Genomic DNA, 18,686 nt, shown 5'->3' on the forward strand with positions numbered 1-18,686 from the left:
ATCACAGAAAGATAGACATTATAAAACCTTATTGCTTTAAGACACGTTCACTTTATTGTTCTTCGTTTTTCTGCTTCTTGCACTAAGCATCTGATTTTCCTCTCAACAGGACTGTGAGATTAAGGAAGAGGGCACCAAACACATACTGATTTTATACAATGTGAAGATGGACATGGCTGGTGCTGTGGACTTCAGTGCTGCAAATGCTAAATCTAGCGCTCAGCTCAGAGTAAAAGGTGAGAATTCTGATCACAATTAAAACATCAGGAATTTTCGGCCTGTTTGGTTTTAACTGTGATAATGTTTGAATGAGATCCTGGATTTTTGATTTATTTCCAGTATTTCAGTAAAACATTACAGAAATATGTGTAAAATAACATTATTTACATAACGTAATAAAATATACATAAATACAAAATATTATAATGATGAGATCTAAAATGAAATCTAAAAATATGACTAATAATTCATTATATATATATATATATATATATATATATATATGCCAAATACATTAAAATCCTTGACCGTTTATCTTTTTTAATGAAATTATGAATTCAAATGACATCACATTTTTAGAGATGCACTAAACATCAGCAGAAATGATTGATTCTTTCAACCTAGCTGGCTGTTTTTTTTGTTCTACCTAACCAAACATGTTCTTTACTGGCAATTCTTATAGCTTGATTGACAGCACCAGATATCTTGGCAGTGATTAGCTAGTGGCCAATCAGGAACTGGTGTTATTTTGGAAGTCTTATCTAAAGTGGTGGGGGACAGGCAGAACTGTAGCATGCCTGCTGTCCTGTGATGCTACCCTCTGACCAATTGTGTTATAGAGAATTGCTCTATGCTAATGACAGGCTCCTCCCACTGATAAGCTCTGAGGTTGGTAGAAGCCAACAGGCTTGCTATTTTAAGGGGTTAGGGTAAAATGGAGGATCTGAACAGAGAGTAGTGTTTCTTGTTTCTTGGAAAAACTAATAATGTCTTCTTCTCGATCTGAAGCACGCACAATTGGCCTCCTGAGACCTCTTCGGGATGTTACTGTCACTGCTGGGGAGACTGCAACCTTTGACTGCGAGCTTTCGTATGAGGGTATCGTTGTTGAGTGGTTCGTCGGATCTACAAAGATGGAGCCAAGTGACAGGGTAAGGCCTTATTATTTTTATATATATATATATATATATATATATATATATATATATATATATATATACCTATGTACCTAGTTTAGGTAACTCAGGTGAACTGATGGTGGAACTCAAATGCAGTTCTGGGGCTCATGTGTTCTTCTAACAAATATATCAATATATATTAATATATGTTGAGATACTTTTTTGACTTTTGTACAATATGTCCCTATGGCTGTACATATAGACATCTTTAGAAGTGTAAATATGTCAAATTAAAGGTTGTTGATTTAATTAAATGCCAGACCCTTTGAATTTCTTGATGATTTGCCTCATAAAAAGTGTTTCCGTCTCATAAAGACCGGCAGCAGAACTTTTAAGGACATACAGCAGAGGTTCTGAGATAACACTGTAAGCCGGTCAGCCCTGCAGGCTATTTTTATCTACATCAGGAGTGTCTGTTGAAGTGTTGGCCTTAATGTTCTGCTGTTGGACAATGTGTGTGTGTCATATATTATCACATTTCCAGACCTTAATAACATATATGATTGCCCAGCATATGCCATAATTCATTTCTAACAGAGTCTAAATAGTAAATCTCTGTTTCTGTATTTTTACACAGGTGGTGACCAGAGCTGAGGGCAAACTGCACAGCTTGACTCTGAGAAATGTCAACATGGCAGAAGCTGGAAATGTGAAGCTCACTGCAAAGGACTTCCAGACTCAGGCCAAACTTATTGTCAATGGTGAGCACCTTGAAAATGACAGAAATTTAATTACACTATATGTCCAAATGTTTGTGGACACCCCTTCTAATGAATGCGTTCAGCTACTTTTGGGTGCACCCATTGCAGACACAGATGTGCAAGTGCACACACAAACACACAGCTTATCTAGTCCCTGTAAAGAAGTAGTGCCAATAGAATAGGACTAAACATTAACCTACTGGCACTATGGCAAATGGCAGGCGTGGGCTAGAGATATATAATGATGGTACTCTATCCAAAGCCTGAGGAATGAGTTGGGGAGTTGGGGATCCTCACAGCAATGCTCCTCCAAAATCTAGTAGAAAGCCTTCTTCCCTTGACAGTAGAGACAGTTACTCCAACATTTCCTAATACCCTTGATTTCTACAATGGTTTAGCAGGTGTCCCAATACTTTTGTCCATATAGCATGGCTTTCTAGATTGTTTCTAGTGCTGTTTCTGAAAAAATGCACATTACAAATTGCTTTCGCAGAGCCACCAGTTGAATTCACCAAGCCCTTGGAGGACCAGACTGTTGAGGAGGAGGCCACGGCTATTCTGGAGTGTGAAGTTTCCAGAGAAAAGGCTGATGTGAAGTGGTTCAGAGATGGACAGGAAATACGTAAAACGAAGAAGTATGAAATGGTGGCTGAGGGCTGCAAGAGGAAACTGATCATTAAAGACTGTACTCTTGATGACTCCAAAACGTACACTTGTGATGCCAAGGAGTTCAAGACCTCTGCTTTCCTGAATGTTGAGCGTAAGCAAATATAATTTTTTTATTAGATGCTTAAGCAGTTTATACTTTAAGCAATGTTCAGCCCATCATTCTCTATATATCTTTCCCTCAATCAGCTCCACATGTTGAGTTCACTAAGCCTCTTCATGATGTCGAGGTCAAGGAGAAAGAGTCCGCTAAGTTTGAATGTGAAGTTTCCCGCGAAAGTGCCAAGGTAGGCAAGCATCCGAGTTCGGCCTTTAATATTGTATATAAGCATACATGAAAGTGGAAATGACTTACGGTCGTTTGTTTTACCAGGTCCGATGGTACAAGGATGGCATGGAGATTAGAAAGGGCAAAAAATATGAGATTATTGCCAAGGGAGTGCAGCGCATTCTCATCATTAGCAAGTCAGTCTTCGATGACGAAGCAGAATATGAATGTGACGCAAGGACCTCCAAATCCTCTGGCATGCTCACCGTTGTCGGTGAGTTTCACTTCCCTCATAGCTTCAATATTTAGATCAAAATGAAGCGCAACTGACAAAAGTGACCATTGTTTATTGTTTTGCCTACAGAGGAGGAGGCCAATTTCACCAAGAACCTCTCCAACGTTGAGGGCACTGAAACTGACAGTATTAAGCTCATCTGTGAGGTCTCCAAACCTAGTGCAGATGTCATATGGTATAAGGGTGATCAAGAACTGCCTGAGGGTGGACGATATGAACAAATTGCAGATGGCAGAAGGAGGATCCTCATCATCCAGGACCTTCGTATGGATGATGCTGGAGAGTACAACTGCGCACTACCCAAATCAAAGACATCTGCGACACTAAAGATCAACGGTAAGATTGACACTTGATCTTCTTGTGATGACTTGAGACTTAAATCCGAGTCATTTGTTTGGTCATTCACATGGTTTCTTTATGTTTCCTCAGAGCTGGCAGCTGAGTTTATTGCCAGGCCCCAGAGCCAGGAGGCAGTTGAGGGTGAAAAGGCTGAATTCGTATGCTCGGTGTCCAAAGACACATATGAGGTCAAATGGTTCAGAGGTGACACAGAGCTTCAAACTGGAGACAAGTACGAGATCGTCAGCGATGGCAAAAGGAGAGCCCTTATTGTCAAGAACTGCGAGTTGACGGATGAGGGTGCCTTCACTGCCTGCATTGGCTCTGTTAAGGCCTCTGCAGACCTAACTGTGATTGGTAGGTGTTGCTTATATTGGGCATGGTCTTTCTAAAGCTTACTGAATGTGAAACTAGAAGTGGGGCTGGGGGATATGGTAAAAATACTATATCCCGATATTTAGAGACTGTTCAGATTTTCTCCCGTGCTGAATACAGTTATTTTTATTCAACAACTGCTGCTATTCATCTAATTAACCCAGTCTAATTACACTGTTAGTGATGAAACCTGCAGCTGATTAGTGTTTATTAAGCACTAACAGTCTCCTCCATATGCTTAGAGCTATAAAGTGATATCCTTCTTTCCTCTCTCCAGAAAAACTGAGAATAATCACTCCCATCAAGGACGTCCAAATGAAGGAAGGACAAGAAATCGTTCTTAACTGTGAGGTTAATTCCGAGGGAGCCAAAGCCAAGTGGTTGAAGAATGAAGAAACCATGTTTGAGAGTAGCAAGTTTGTCATGGTCCAGAGAGACACCGTTTTCTCCCTGAGGATCAAAGCTGCTGAGAAATCAGATGAGGGTACTTACACCATCATGCTGACCAACCAGCGTGGTGAACAGGCCAAATGTTCAGGGACAGTCAGCGTACTGGGTAAGTCCTTACTGGTTTTGGTTTGATCTTTTGATCTCTTTGTAGTGTTGGATTTCTAACATGGCTGGGCTTCTCTACAGAGGAGGAACTCAGGATCACAGATCCACTGGAAGACTGTGAAACAGAGGAGAAGAAGACAATTAGCTTTACTTGCAAAGTCAACAGACCCAATGTGACGGTTCAGTGGTTGAAGGCAGGTCAGGAGATCACCTTCAGCAAGCGCGTTGTGTATCGCGCGGACAAGAACAAGCACACCTTGATCATCAAAGACTGCACCATGGATGACGAGGGTGAATACACTGCTGTTGCTGGTGTAAGCAAGTCTTCGGCTGAGCTAATCATCAGTGAGGCACCCACTGACTTCTCCGCTCCGCTCAGAGACCAGACTGTCACTGAATTTGAAGACGCCGAATTCACTTGTAAGGTGTCTAAGGAGAAGGCCTCTGTTAAATGGTACAGAAATGGCCGTGAAATCAGAGAAGGACCCAGGTATGCTTCTTTTTATGATGGGTTCCATCTCTTTTCTCTCATCATGACCATCTGCAGTCCATAGGTTGCGTTTCTATGTGCTTATTGATGGTTTTCCTAATTGATTCTTCTAGATATCATATGGAAAAAGATGGAAAGACGTGCACATTGTATATTAAGGAGTGCCGACCTGATGATGAATGTGAATATGCCTGTGGAGTGGACGACAAAAGATCCAGGGCCCGGCTTTTTGTTGAAGGTCTACCATTTTACCACCACCATTTACTACATGTAGTACATGTCCTTAAAGTTACACTGTTGTACTCATTTACTTCTCCGTTCCATTTTCAGAGACCCCCGTGGAGATTATCAGGCCACCCACAGATGTATTCGACCCCCCAGGCTCAGATATTGTGTTTGAAGTTGAACTTAACAAAGACAGAGTTGAGGTTAAATGGATGAGGAACAACATGATCATCATGCAGGGCGACAAATACCAGATGATCAGTGAGGGCAAGATTCACCGCCTCCAAGTTTGTGAGATCAGACCACGTGATCAGGGCGAGTACAGAGTCGTAGCCAAGGATAAGGATGCCAGAGCCAAGCTTGAGCTTGCAGGTACGTTTTAGATTTGTCATCTAAATGTAGCTTCAATCTGGGTTTATGTGTAAGAGCTTCCTGTCATACATGTACCTCACACTGATGTCCATTTTGCCTACAGCTGTGCCAAAGATCAAGACCACAGACCAGAACCTTGTAATAGATGCTGGAAAGCCCTTCGTGATGACCGTTCCTTATGATGCCTATCCTCGAGCAGAGGCTGAATGGTTCTACAATGAAATCAGTCTTCCGGTGCAAAACATTGACACGTCTGCTGAGAAGACAGAGTATAGGCTCAAAGACCCTAAGAAGTCTGACCAAGGCCGTTACAAGATTGTCATCAAGAACAAGCATGGGCAGGGAGAGGCTTTCATCAATCTGGATGTTATTGGTAAGCTGGCAAGCAACAAAACTCATTCATGAATTAGGTGACCCTGTTGGTGCTGACAATATTGTTGCAGTTTGGAAAATAGCTGGATACGAGACCCTTGTTTTATTGTATTATCATCTCCAGGTGTTATATTGCAAACCTCTAACGTGACTGTGATTTCTAGATGTTCCTGGGCCTGTGAAGAACCTCAGAGTGGTTGACACTGCTGACGGTGAGGTCAGCCTGGCTTGGGATGAGCCTGAGAGCGATGGCGGCAGCAAGATCTTGGCCTACATGGTAGAAAGACGCGAAGTCAAGCGCAAGTCCTGGACGTTGGCCACCGATCGGGCTGATATTCCAGAGTACTGCGTTGGTGGACTGCAGAAGGAGAACATGTACTTCTTCCGTGTGTGTGCTCGTAACAGAGTCGGCAATGGAGAGCCTGTCTGTACCGATGAAGCTGTCCAAGCCAAGAATAAATTTGGTAATATATCTGTTTATTTGCAGATCTGAGGTCTTTGCACAATGCTACAGTGAAACATAATGTAATACATTTCTTCTCTCCGTTACAGATGTTCCTGACGCACCTCAGAACGTCAAGATTGGAAATGTCAACAGGTTTGGTGCCACTTTGACCTGGGAACCACCTTCATTCGATGGTGGATCTGAAATTACATCCTACATAATTGAGCTCCGAGACAGGACCTCTGTGAAGTGGGAGGCTGCGATGGTGGTCCGGGCTCAAGATCTCACAGCAACTCTTAATGATGTGGTTGAGAATAAGGAGTACATCTTCCGTGTTAGAGCTGAGAACAAAGCTGGAATCGGCATGCCCAGCGCTGCCACAGATCCAGTGAAGATCATGGATCCCATTGGTACGTATATTCTCCCTGGGTCATGTCCTTTGGGTCATACTCCAGCTGTTCCATAAAATTGACATGGCTTGACAAGAACTTTCTCCTCATTTCTCTATGTTCTGGTTACAGAGAGGCCAAGCCCACCACTGAACTTCTACTACACGAACGCAAACAGAGACTCTGTTCAGCTGACATGGGAGACTCCACTCAGCAATGGTGGTAGCATGATCACAGGCTACATTATTGAAAAATGTGAAGATGGCACAAACAACTGGCTGAGATGCAATGCCAGGCTCTGCCCAGACCTTTATTACAGGGTACGTAGGACTCTGATGACCCTTTTTGATGTTCTGCTCATGTTGAGCAGATAGAATAGTTCATTTATTTCTCTCTTGCAGGTGTCTGGCTTGAAGTTTGGTCAGAAGTATCACTATAGAGTATCTGCAGAAAATGCAGCTGGAGTTTCTGACCCATCTGAACAGATCGGACCACTCTTAGCTGATGACCCACATGGTGAGAAATAATAAATATTTACCATAAGACCTAAAATGTAATATGTTTATTGAATATATTAATTTAAATCATTGGTCTTTTATTTGTTGCTTATCGTCATTAGTTGGTCCCACAATGGATCTGAGCGGATTCAAAAATGGTCTGGAAGTCATTGTCCCCAATGCTCTTACCATCCGTGTACCCATTACTGGATACCCCACACCCAAACCTAAGTGGGTGTTTGGAGATAAGGAGCTCACTGCTGAAGATCGTGTGTCTATGGTCACAAAGCCCACCTACACTGAGCTAGTGATCGTCCCAAGTGTCCGTCCAGACAAAGGCACATACACCCTTCACCTGGAGAATGATGTGACTTCAGTCTCTGGAGAGATTGAAGTAAATGTAATTGGTATGTCATCTTTAAATTACCTATATTTAAAACTAGCCAAATATTTAAAACTAGCAAAAAAAGTATTAGTGACACTTCATAATACCTCAAATGTCCTCAAACAGTAACTTAATTCATCTTAATTAATCTAATCGAATAGTTTGTTATTAATTGTACAGTTGGCACAATTCTTACATATGAATACACTTGTCCAGTTTATTTATTCTTTAATATTTTTATATATATATGATATAATGTATATATATATTATTACACTAAGTAAATTCATAATTATTGAAATAGAAACGTATAGAATTATATGTGTAACAAGCATTAGTAAACTTATACACACTTTAGGCCAAGGGTGGGCAAATCCAGTCCTGATTCAATCCAAGAAATCAATCCAATTTGATTTCTTCCATTAATTTATTCAGCATCTCCAAGTGCACCCAAAGACTTCAAGGTTGCAGAGGTGACCAGGCATCATGTTCACCTCATGTGGGAGGCACCAGAACACGACGGAGGCAGCCCTGTAACTGGTTACAATATTGAGAAGAGAGAAGTGTCTCGGAAGACCTGGGTCAAGGTTCGTACATTAGCATAGTTATCAGAGACTTAGACATCTACAGCTTACACTGAATCAGCCGAAACAGCTTGCTGAGCCAGCGGTGAAGAACATTGCTGTCTTTTTCAGGTGATGTCAGGCGTGCAGGACCTTGAGTACACGGTTACAGATGTAATTGAGGGCAAGGAATACTTGTTCAGTGTATCAGCCTGTAACAAATGTGGTCCTGGTGAACCTGCATATATTGAAGACCCAGTGAATGTATCTTCACCAGCCAGTAAGTCATGGTGCTGCGAGATGCAATGATAATTCATAGTTAACAAATTAGCCAATAGCTTGGATGAGAATGTGGGATTTGTTTTGAATTACAGCTGTGCCAGACCCACCGGAGAACCTAAAATGGAGAGACAAATCTGCAAAGGGTATCTTCTTGTTCTGGGAACCTCCCAAGTATGATGGCGGAGCTCCTGTTAAGGGCTACATTGTTGATAAGTGCCAACGTGGCACAGACAAATGGGTGCCCTGTGGAGATCCAGTGCCTGAGCTGAAGTAAGTTGAGGTTTTGAGAATTTAATAGAATCACTAATATCTAATTTCTAATAAACTAAAATCTAATACGTTTTTTATATAGAAATAAATGTAGTATATATTTTTATATTTTCTATATAGTTATATAGAAATGAAGCCCATCTGTGCTGGCTCATACTGTGTGACTAATATCTAAATATGTATTTAAATATGTATATAAATTCTCTCCTCAGGTTCCAGGTGACAGGCCTCATTGAGGGACAGTGGTATGCCTATCGTGTGAGGGCAGTGAACAGACTTGGAGATAGCAGACCATGCAAGGCTACAGATGAGATCCTTGCTGTTGATCCCAAAGGTAAGCTTTTTTATACATTAATTTCCAAGCCCATGTATATGCAGTACATTTGATTTGCCGAACAAAAGCTTAAAATGTACTATTCTTCTCATTGTCACAGAGGCTCCAGTGATTGAGCTGGATGCAAAACTGCTAGCTGGCTTGACCGCCAAGGCTGGCACTAAGATTGACCTTCCAGCAGACGTGCTCGGAAAGCCAGAGCCCAGAGTCAAATGGACAAAGGCTGACCTTGTGCTTAGGCCAGATGAGAGAATCACAATTGAAACAAAGCCTGGACACTCCACACTGTCTATTGCGAAGACGACCAGGTCTGACACAGCCACCTACATCATTGAGGCAGTGAATACCTGCGGTCGTGCCACTGCAACTGTTGATGTCAACATTCTTGGTAGAGTACTGCTATAAATCACATTAGATTTAAGATGACCATAATTAATTTGGTCAGTGACTGTATTTTTCCTGAAACTCAATGGGAATTGTTCATTTTTTTGTAAAACAGACAAGCCTGGCCCACCAGCTGCTTTTGATATATCTGAAATTACAAATGAGTCCTGCTGCCTGGCTTGGAACGCTCCCAGAGATGACGGTGGTTCTCCCGTGACCAACTACATTGTAGAAATGAGACCCATGGAAAAAGAAGAGTGGCAGAAGCTGTCTGCCACAGTCAAGCAAACCATGTTCAAGGCCCGTAAACTGGTGGCTATGAAAGAATATGTCTTTAGGGTATCTGCTGAGAACCAGTATGGCATTGGCACTCCCGCAGAGCATGTTCCAATTGTTGCCAAGTATGCCTTCGGTAGGTATTCCCTCTACAAATTTCGTCTTCATGATCTAAAGCCAAAATGAGGTGTAATTGCAACCATTTCCCTCTCTTTTGTACAGAACCTCCTGGTGCTCCAACAAGAGTACAACCCTCCGATATCGCAAAGGATGCTGTAACTTTGACCTGGTATGAGCCTGATGAGGATGGTGGAAGTCCCATCACTGGCTACTGGGTTGAGAGGTTCGATCCAGAAAGCGACAAATGGATCAAATGCAACAAACTGCCCGTCAAGGACACTACACTCAGGTAGGCCTCTGACATCTAAGAGGACCATAGCATTGATTTGTGGTCAGTTTTTTATAAATACTAAAGCTAGCACCACTGTTTATGTGTCATGCAGGGTGAAGGGGTTGCCGACGAAGAAGAAGTGCAAATTCCGTGTTCTGGCTGAGAATCTTGCAGGACTTGGAAAGCCAAGTGCTGAAACGGATCCTGTCTTGATTAAAGATCCAATTGGTATGTCAATAACTCTATGTCATAATATAACTATGTCAATAACCACTGATACACTGTCATACATAACATTAAAATCTTTCCATTTTCAGATATTAGTATACTAGCGGACATTATCTTGGATATTTTTATTGTATAATTTCTTCCTGTTCTGAACTATTATTAATAAATGATATGGTTTGTAGGATTTGTTGTAGACTAATCAATACATTTTATTAGTTAATTTAGAATCTTATTTTGTAGTACTACAGAGTTTTAACATCACTTATACAAAACATCATATCAGGTAGCATAAAAGGTTCATTTAAATAGGCTGTCTAAGAGTGTCAGCAATGAGTGGTTATCTTAAAAAATGTAAGCCTTTTTGGAAAGTGAGCACATTCTTTATAATGCCATATAATGCAGTCCGATTAACCTTATTACTGCACCAGAGCATTACAGCTCACTAGTCAGTACAGTCTCATGTATTCTTGTTATCAACAATACAGCTGAAAGCAGGCCAACCAGCAATAGAAAGCAGATCATTCTGAAGCTATTGGCACCTTGGTTAGTGTTCCCTGGAATAATCGTGCTTCTTCCAATACTTTTGGGATGAGTTGGGGAGTTAGGGATGTGGTGGGGAGTTGGGGAGAAGTTGTAGATGAGTTGGGGAGAAGTTGGAGATGAGTTGGGGAGTTGTTGGGGATGAGGTGGGGAGTTGGGGAGCAGTTGGGGAGAAGTTGGAGATGAATTGGGATGAGTTGGGGAGAAGTTGGGGATGAGTTGGGGAGTTGGGGCGAAGTTGGGGATGAGTTGGGGAGTTGTGGATGAGTTAGGGAGTTGGGGATGAATTGGGGAGTTGGGGATGAGGTGGGGTAGTGATCATCAAACACCCTGACCTCACTAACTCTGAATGAAAGAGAATCTAAATAAAATCCTCAAAGCAATGCACACCAACATCTAGCAGAAAGCCGTCTTCCCTGGACAGCAGAGACAGTTACTCCAACAAAAGCAGGATCAGCTCTATTTAAGTGCTCCAGTAGTTTTGTACATGTAGGGTATTTAAATGACTTTACTTATTTTGTACATTTAAATGAAATTAGTTCCATGTTTTGAGTTATTTGGTCATGATACAAAATTCCTTCATAGATCCTCCATGGGCTCCTGGCAAGCCATATATCAAAGACATTGCAAAGACCTCTGCTTCCTTGCAATGGACAAGACCAGAGCATGATGGCGGTGCTAAAATCGAGTCCTACATCATTGAGCTCCTCAAGAGTGGAACTGAGGAATGGGTCCGTGTAGCTGAAGATATCCCCACCACAGAACACGTGCTGAAGGGACTGATGGAGAAGCAGGAGTACTCGTTCCGTGTCAAAGCTGTGAATGTCGCTGGGGAGAGCGAGCCCAGTGATCCAAGCGATCCTGTCGTGTGCAAGGAAAGACTCTGTGAGTTCCCAGTCTTCAGAAGGCTAACTAGTGGCATCTCTTTCCGTTAGAGTTGGCAGTATTAAGGGAAACTAACTGGTCATCCTTTACATTCAAACAGATCCTCCATCTCCACCACGCTGGCTTGAGGTGGTCAACATTTCAAAGATCGACTGTGAGCTGAAATGGACAGAACCAGACAACGATGGTGGCTCTCCAGTGACCAACTACGTGGTTGAAAAGAGAGATGTCAGACGCTGGTCCTGGCAGACTGTGGACACCACGGTGAAGGAGACCAAATACACCGTCACTCCACTTAATGAAGGAACTCTCTATGTGTTCCGTGTGGCAGCTCAGAATGCTGTGGGTATCAGTGATTTCTACGAGCTGGAGGACTCTGTTCTGGCAAAGGACACTTTTAGTAAGTGTAGAGGTTTTGTGTTTTCCTCATCCTCCATCTTCACTTTAAGGGCGAGCAGTGAGCAGTTTAGGTAACAGACAACTCTCTGTCCCTCTCTAGCCACTCCTGGACCTCCATATGCTTTGACTGTGGTCGAGGTGTCCAAGAGACATGTAGATCTGAAATGGGAGCCTCCCAACAGCGATGGTGGAAGACCAATCACAAAGTACGCAATCATTATTCTTTTATTTACAGCTTATATAGTGAAGTGCAAACTTTTTACTGGGTTTAACTAGTGACCTCCCTTCCAGATATGTTATTGAGAAGAAGGAGAAAGTGGGCACCCGCTGGTTGAAGTCTGGAAAGACAGCAGGCCCCGAATGCAAGTACAGGGTGACTGAGGTTGACGAAGGCACTGAGGTGCAGTTTCAGGTCCGTGCTGAAAACGAGGCTGGAGTTGGCCACCCAAGTGAACCCACTGAAGTTATTACCATTGAGGATCCGATAAGTATGTTGCCATCGTTTGCACCATGGCATGTCTCAAATTACATGAGTATCAAAGGAAAATGATTTGCCACACCATTACATGACATGACTCTGATGATTATTTTTAAACTCTCACCTTGTCTTCAGGTCCACCTTCCCCTCCAATTGAGGTTAAGATTGTTGATGCCACCAGAGAGTTCATAAACATCACATGGAAGGCACCAGAGAAGAATGGCGGAAGTCCTGTTACTGGATATCATGTAGAGCTGGCTGAGGCTGATACAGAGAAGTGGATGAGGATCAATGCTCGTCCCATCAAAGAGCTGAAATTCAAGGCAGAAGATGGCATCATCCCTGAGAAACAATACGTCCTTAGAGTCCGTGCCATCAATGCTGTTGGAGTCAGTGATCCCTCTGAAATCTCTGACAAGGTCTTTGCTAAAGACCCTGACTGTAAGTATACTTAAAGTCCACTACCGAATATATAGCCTTTTATATTGGTTACACTGTTAATATTGTAAAATTATTACAAATGATTACCTTCATATTAATGTTTTTCCTGAATGTTTTAGGTGTGCCAACCATCGATGTGCAGTCCCAAGATGTTGTGGTTGTCGAGGGCGAGAAGTTATATCTGAAGATCCCATACAGAGCAATTCCCAAGCCAGCAATGGTTTGGAAGAAGGAAGAGACAGAACTGAAAAGTGGCGACAGGCTCACCTTGACATGTGAACTCAACAGTGTTCAGCTTGAGCTTCTCAAGAGCAAGCATGAAGATGCTGGTGTCTACACTGTGACCTTGGAAAACAGTCTGGGTTCAGTCACTGGAACAGTTAATGTTAAAGTGATTGGTAAGGCCATCCCTCACACACACACATTTCCTATACTTCTGTTGCAGATAACAGTTGCTAATTCAATGGCTTTCACCAATAGGTCTGCCAGGACAATGTAAGAGCATCTCTCCAAGTGAAGTCACCAAGAACTCCTGCAAAATCACATGGGAACCACCAGAAAGTGACGGCGGTAGCCCAATTCTGCATTATGTGTTGGAGCGCAGAGAGGCTCAGAAGAAGACCTTTTTGCCTGTGATGTCTGGAGTCAATGTTCTAGAGTTTGTGGCCAAGGACCTGATGCAGAATGGGGAATATTACTTCAGAGTAAAGGCTGTTAACAGAATTGGCGCTGGTGAATATCTTGACCTTCGCAACCCTGTTATCTCAGAGGAGCAGAAACGTAAGTAAAATTCCATTAAGTATCAAATCAAATTGTTGCTTTGTTGTTGTTTAGTTTGATTTATTCATTTATTGTTTGTTGTTTTTCCCTATGAAATATTTCAGAGCGACCTGACCCACCAGTTGAGGTTGAGGGACACAACCCTACCTCTGCATCCATTACTATTACATGGAAAGCACCACCTTCTGATGGTGGTTGCCCAATTACTGGTTATATAATTGAGAAGATTGAGAAGGACGGTGATAGATTTGAGAGATGTGTTCCAAACCTGGTTCCTGGTTTCTCCTATACTGTCACCGGTTTAAAAGAGGGACAGGAATACCAGTTCAGAGTACGTGCCGAGAACGTTGCTGGAGAAAGCGACCCATCCCGCAGTACACCCCTGATTAAAGCTGCTGATCCTGTCGGTATGTCCAAAGACACTGAAGTTATGAGTCATTCCATATATATTCCAAAATAAATTCAGCCAATGTAACAAAAATAACTGTATGTTCCTTTATTTCAGACCCGCCAAAGGTTTCACTACATGCACGTGTTGCATCTGGCCTCGCCATCAGGAAGGGTGAAGAGATTAGACTAGATGCACACATTTCAGGATCTCCATATCCCAAAGTAACATGGTTTAGGAATGACGAAAACGTCCAGACGATTGTCAAAAAGAAGCAAGAGCCAATTGTAAGAAAGAAGAAGACCAAGGCTACTCACCCTGAACCTGTAGAGGAGTTCCACCCTCCACTTCCAGACCGTCTGTCATTTGACCAGAGCAAGAGAGGCGAGACTGCAATGATGGTGCGTGATGCCATCAGAAATGACCATGGGCTTTTCACAATCAGGGTTGAAAATGCCCATGGTTTTGCAACTGCATCTTGTGAAGTCAATGTTTTAGGTAAGATTGAGTTTTTATGTTGTTACTTTTCCACATTGTTCATAATGAGCAGATTGTGTTCATACATATCATGTTGTATTCTGTAGATAAGCCCGGCCCACCAGTCAACTTTGGATTTGACGACATTAGAAACAACTCTGTCACTTGCACATGGGATGCACCCCTTGATGATGGTGGCAGTGAGATCATCAACTACATCCTGGAGAAGAAAGACAACACCACTGATGAAATCGGATGGGTCACTGTTACCTCAACCCATAAAGGATACAACTATCCTGTGACCAAACTCATTGAAGGAAAGCAGTACATCTTCAGAGTCACGGCTGAAAATAAGTTTGGCTGTGGACTGCCGTGCTATTCTGAGCCACTTCTTGCAAAGAATCAATTTGGTAAAAAATGAATTGTTGACACACCTTATACCAATTTCTGTGCATATAGACAGTTATACTGAGTGTATAATTTTATTTCTATGAATAATATTTTTTTTCCAGATCCTCCTGATGCTCCTAACATGCCACGAATCGGAGAGGTCACTGCCAGCACTGTTGCTCTTTCTTGGCATGAGCCTAAAGACAACGGCAGTCCCATCTTGGGCTATTGGATTGAGAGACGTGAGGTTAACAGCAAATACTGGACCAGAGTAAATCGCAACCTTCTCAGTTCACTTGCAACCAAGGTTGAAGGTCTCATGGAAGGCCTGGTTTACGTCTTCAGAGTCTGTGCTGAGAATCTTGCTGGCCCTGGTGAATTCAGTGTCCCAACTGACCCTGTGGTTGCAATGGATGCAATCTGTGAGTGCAGTAAATCTATAAATCAATAAATCTGAAGTGACTGTTATGGAAGTGGATATTTTAAATATTGCTTTTTGTTTTCATACAGTGCCACCTGGACCACCTGTGCCAAGAATTGTCGATACTACAAATACAACAGTTGATATTGACTGGATTCCTCCCTTATACAATGGTGGGGGAGATATTCTTGGGTATCACGTTGAACGCTGTATTGTGGGAGAGAAGGAATGGGTTCGCAGCACTGAGTTTAGATGCAAGGAATGCAAGTACACCCTGACCGGACTGACTGAGGGAGCAGATTACTACATTCGCGTGTATGCTGTAAATGAAGCTGGCCATGGAGTCCCGGGAATGACTGAACCTGTTCAAGTTAAAGAGCCTGAACGTAAGCTGTTGCAAAAGCACTTTGGAAATGTTGAGAAATGTCTCGTTAAATAGCATGACTTTTTCTAATCTCGTGTTTTTATACTGCAACAGTGGCCCCAGGAGTTGAGTTTGATATCTCTGTAAGAAATGGAGTCATCATTAAAGCTGGTGAGACTCTGCGTATACCAGCTTATGTTGTTGGCAGACCCATACCAGAGGTGAAATGGACAAAAGATGATGCTGAACCTGACAAGGAGCGTGTTGTTATTGAAACTGTTGGAAAATGCAGCACTCTAAGCATCAAGAATGCTCTGAGGACTGATCACGGCAAATATGAGATCACAGGAACAAACTCCAGTGGAACCAAATCGGCTTCCATCAAGGTTGATGTAATGGGTATGTTAGAGTTTTTTTTATTTTTTTTTATTTAATTATATCTGAAATGCTGTCTTCTTATTGGCTGGTTTCCACAGTCCACACTTTCTAACTTTGTCTTTGTGTCTTGTTTGTGCACAAGATGTTCCTGGACCTGTGGTCGATCTCAAAACCGTTCATGTCAACAAGAAGATGATCTCTCTTACCTGGTCTGATCCTCTTGATAATGGTGGAAGTGATATTATGGGTTACGTTGTTGAACGAAAGGATGCCAAGATGCACATATACAGGCAACCTCTGGAGACTGCTTCTTGTAAATGTGACATTGTTGGTCTCCTTGTTGGTGAAGAATATATGTTCCGTGTGGTTGCAAGGAACAAGTTTGGCCTTGGTACCCCTGTTGAACTTGGACCCGTTCTTGCTGTGGATCCTAAAGGTAACTTATATTTCGTGAATTTTTAATATTTTAGGCTAACACACATGAACACTGAACAATGTTGATATTTCGAAATTCCAGGCGTTCCATCAGCCCCAGAGAAGCTTCACTACACCGCGAGGACCAAGAACACTATTACCCTTGCTTGGCAGCCTCCTTGCAGTGACGGAGGCTCTCCAATCAGAGGCTATTATGTTGAAAAGATGAGGCAAGACAGTGATGAATTTGATGTTGCCAATCGTCAGATCTGCAAAGACCTCACAATTACGCTGGAAAATCTGAATGAGAACATGATGTATGACTTCAGAGTGAAGGCTGTCAATGAGGTGGGCGATAGCCCACCATGCAAACCAATCAGTGTCCACATTCAAGATGATGAACGTATGTATGAGTCTTCTTTTTTATGCTTTCGTGTGGAAACATTATGAGTACCTGATCAAGACTGTATTGCGTATTTGATAATATCTGTGTTTCCTCAATCCCAATTTAGTTTCCCCAACTGTGACGCTGTTGAAGTACATCAAGAGTAATGCAATCATTGTCAGGAAAGGAGCAGCTATTGATATTCCAGCTGAAATTATCGGTCTCCCCTTGCCCACTTTTGAGTGGACCAAGAATGGAGTTGTTCTCGACAAACCCACAGAGACCATGACACTCGAATCAGAGGAGATCAACAGACAAACAATACAGACCAAGATCGCTATTCCTGAAACTGTAAGACAAGACACAGGCACATACAAGCTGGCCGCTACAAACATACGTGGAACGGGTCAACAGATCATCAAAGTAGAAATTTTGGGTATGACTTCTATTTTTGTTTATTCAGATGTTTTATGAGTATAGGGAATAAGTCACTGATGTGAGTGAAACATTGCTACATTGTCATTTGCTTTATTCCAGATCGGCCCACACCACCACGGAACATTGTGGTCTCTGATATCAAAGCCGAGTCCTGCTACCTTACTTGGGATGCCCCTGAGGACAATGGAGGAAGCGAACTCACTAACTACATTATTGAAAAGAGAGACGCCAGCAAGAAAAAGTCTGACTGGGATCAGCTGACATGCTGCGTCATTGACAGACGCTATGGGGTTAGTGCTGTAGTCCTGCTGTTACTGCTGTATTTGGAGCACTGATCCAGTGATTATGAAACACTTGGCTCATCTTGGCTGTCTTTTATTGTAGGTGTACAAGCTGGAGGCCTATGGCACTTACCAGTTCCAGATCAAAGCTGAGAACAAGTTCGGAGTGAGCGATGGGTGTGAATCAGAGAAGGTTGTCCTCAAGGATCCATTTGGTCTTCCTGGCCCACCTCAGAGACCAAGAATCATTGGCCACACTTCCTCATCTATGCTGGTAACTTGGGAGCCTCCAAAAGACAATGGTGGGTCAACCATTCAAGGCTACTGGCTTGAGAAGAGAGAAAGGGGAGCTGTGTACTGGAGTCGTGTAAACAGGGCTCCTGTCACAAAGCCAGCAGTTAAAGGCTTGGAGTACAATGTGCTGCGGCTCATCGAAGGTACCGAGTACCAGTTCCGGGTGATGGCACAAAATGCGGCCGGCATTGGCCCGCCAAGTGAAGCAACGGAATGTGTGTTTGCCCTCGATCCAAGAAGTAAGTGCTATGCTGTTACACTGGTTGTATTAGAAAACTGTGAAAACTCAGTGTCCTGAAGCTAACAGTGCTTTTTGGGTGTTTTGTAGATCCACCAAGCCAACCACCCGCACCAGAAGTTAAAGATAAGACAGCAAGCAGTGTGACACTTGGCTGGACCCCACCAGAGAAGGATGGTGGAAGCCCAATCAAAGGTTACATCGTTGAGGTCCAGGATGAGGGCTCACTAGAATGGAAGAGAGTGAATCAGCCTGATAAGCTGATTTTCAGTACTTCACATACCGTAACAGGGCTCAAAGAAAATAAGAAATGCAGATTCAGGATCGTTGCTGTCAATGCTGCTGGCGAGTCAGAACCAAGTCCCAGAACTGCTGATACCATTATAAAGGATATCCTAGGTAATTGTCTTCACAT

General features: G+C 42.7%; 1 protein-coding gene across 1 annotated transcript in view; it reads left to right on the top strand.

Moving 5' to 3' along the window:
- ttn.1 (titin, tandem duplicate 1) overlaps positions 1-18,686 on the top strand; it is a 145,681-nt gene that overhangs the window by 62,621 nt on the left and 64,374 nt on the right. The window contains 45 exon segments of the mRNA XM_072686177.1: positions 110-236; positions 1,009-1,151; positions 1,756-1,879; positions 2,373-2,639; positions 2,735-2,832; positions 2,919-3,087; positions 3,178-3,444; positions 3,538-3,804; positions 4,100-4,378; positions 4,459-4,867; positions 4,981-5,105; positions 5,198-5,464; positions 5,568-5,837; positions 6,001-6,300; positions 6,389-6,691; positions 6,803-6,990; positions 7,072-7,186; positions 7,290-7,574; positions 7,988-8,139; positions 8,248-8,395; positions 8,490-8,667; positions 8,880-9,001; positions 9,102-9,389; positions 9,501-9,797; positions 9,884-10,070; positions 10,165-10,280; positions 11,406-11,705; positions 11,806-12,105; positions 12,205-12,310; positions 12,396-12,592; positions 12,718-13,023; positions 13,143-13,421; positions 13,504-13,803; positions 13,908-14,210; positions 14,309-14,689; positions 14,776-15,078; positions 15,181-15,480; positions 15,569-15,865; positions 15,958-16,242; positions 16,364-16,657; positions 16,739-17,038; positions 17,148-17,456; positions 17,558-17,748; positions 17,843-18,272; positions 18,362-18,670. Coding sequence (XP_072542278.1) covers positions 110-236; positions 1,009-1,151; positions 1,756-1,879; positions 2,373-2,639; positions 2,735-2,832; positions 2,919-3,087; positions 3,178-3,444; positions 3,538-3,804; positions 4,100-4,378; positions 4,459-4,867; positions 4,981-5,105; positions 5,198-5,464; positions 5,568-5,837; positions 6,001-6,300; positions 6,389-6,691; positions 6,803-6,990; positions 7,072-7,186; positions 7,290-7,574; positions 7,988-8,139; positions 8,248-8,395; positions 8,490-8,667; positions 8,880-9,001; positions 9,102-9,389; positions 9,501-9,797; positions 9,884-10,070; positions 10,165-10,280; positions 11,406-11,705; positions 11,806-12,105; positions 12,205-12,310; positions 12,396-12,592; positions 12,718-13,023; positions 13,143-13,421; positions 13,504-13,803; positions 13,908-14,210; positions 14,309-14,689; positions 14,776-15,078; positions 15,181-15,480; positions 15,569-15,865; positions 15,958-16,242; positions 16,364-16,657; positions 16,739-17,038; positions 17,148-17,456; positions 17,558-17,748; positions 17,843-18,272; positions 18,362-18,670 — 10,981 coding nt within the window.

The sequence above is a fragment of the Salminus brasiliensis genome, chromosome 8 (assembly GCF_030463535.1).
Source record: "Salminus brasiliensis chromosome 8, fSalBra1.hap2, whole genome shotgun sequence".
Lineage (NCBI taxonomy): Eukaryota > Metazoa > Chordata > Actinopteri > Characiformes > Bryconidae > Salminus > Salminus brasiliensis.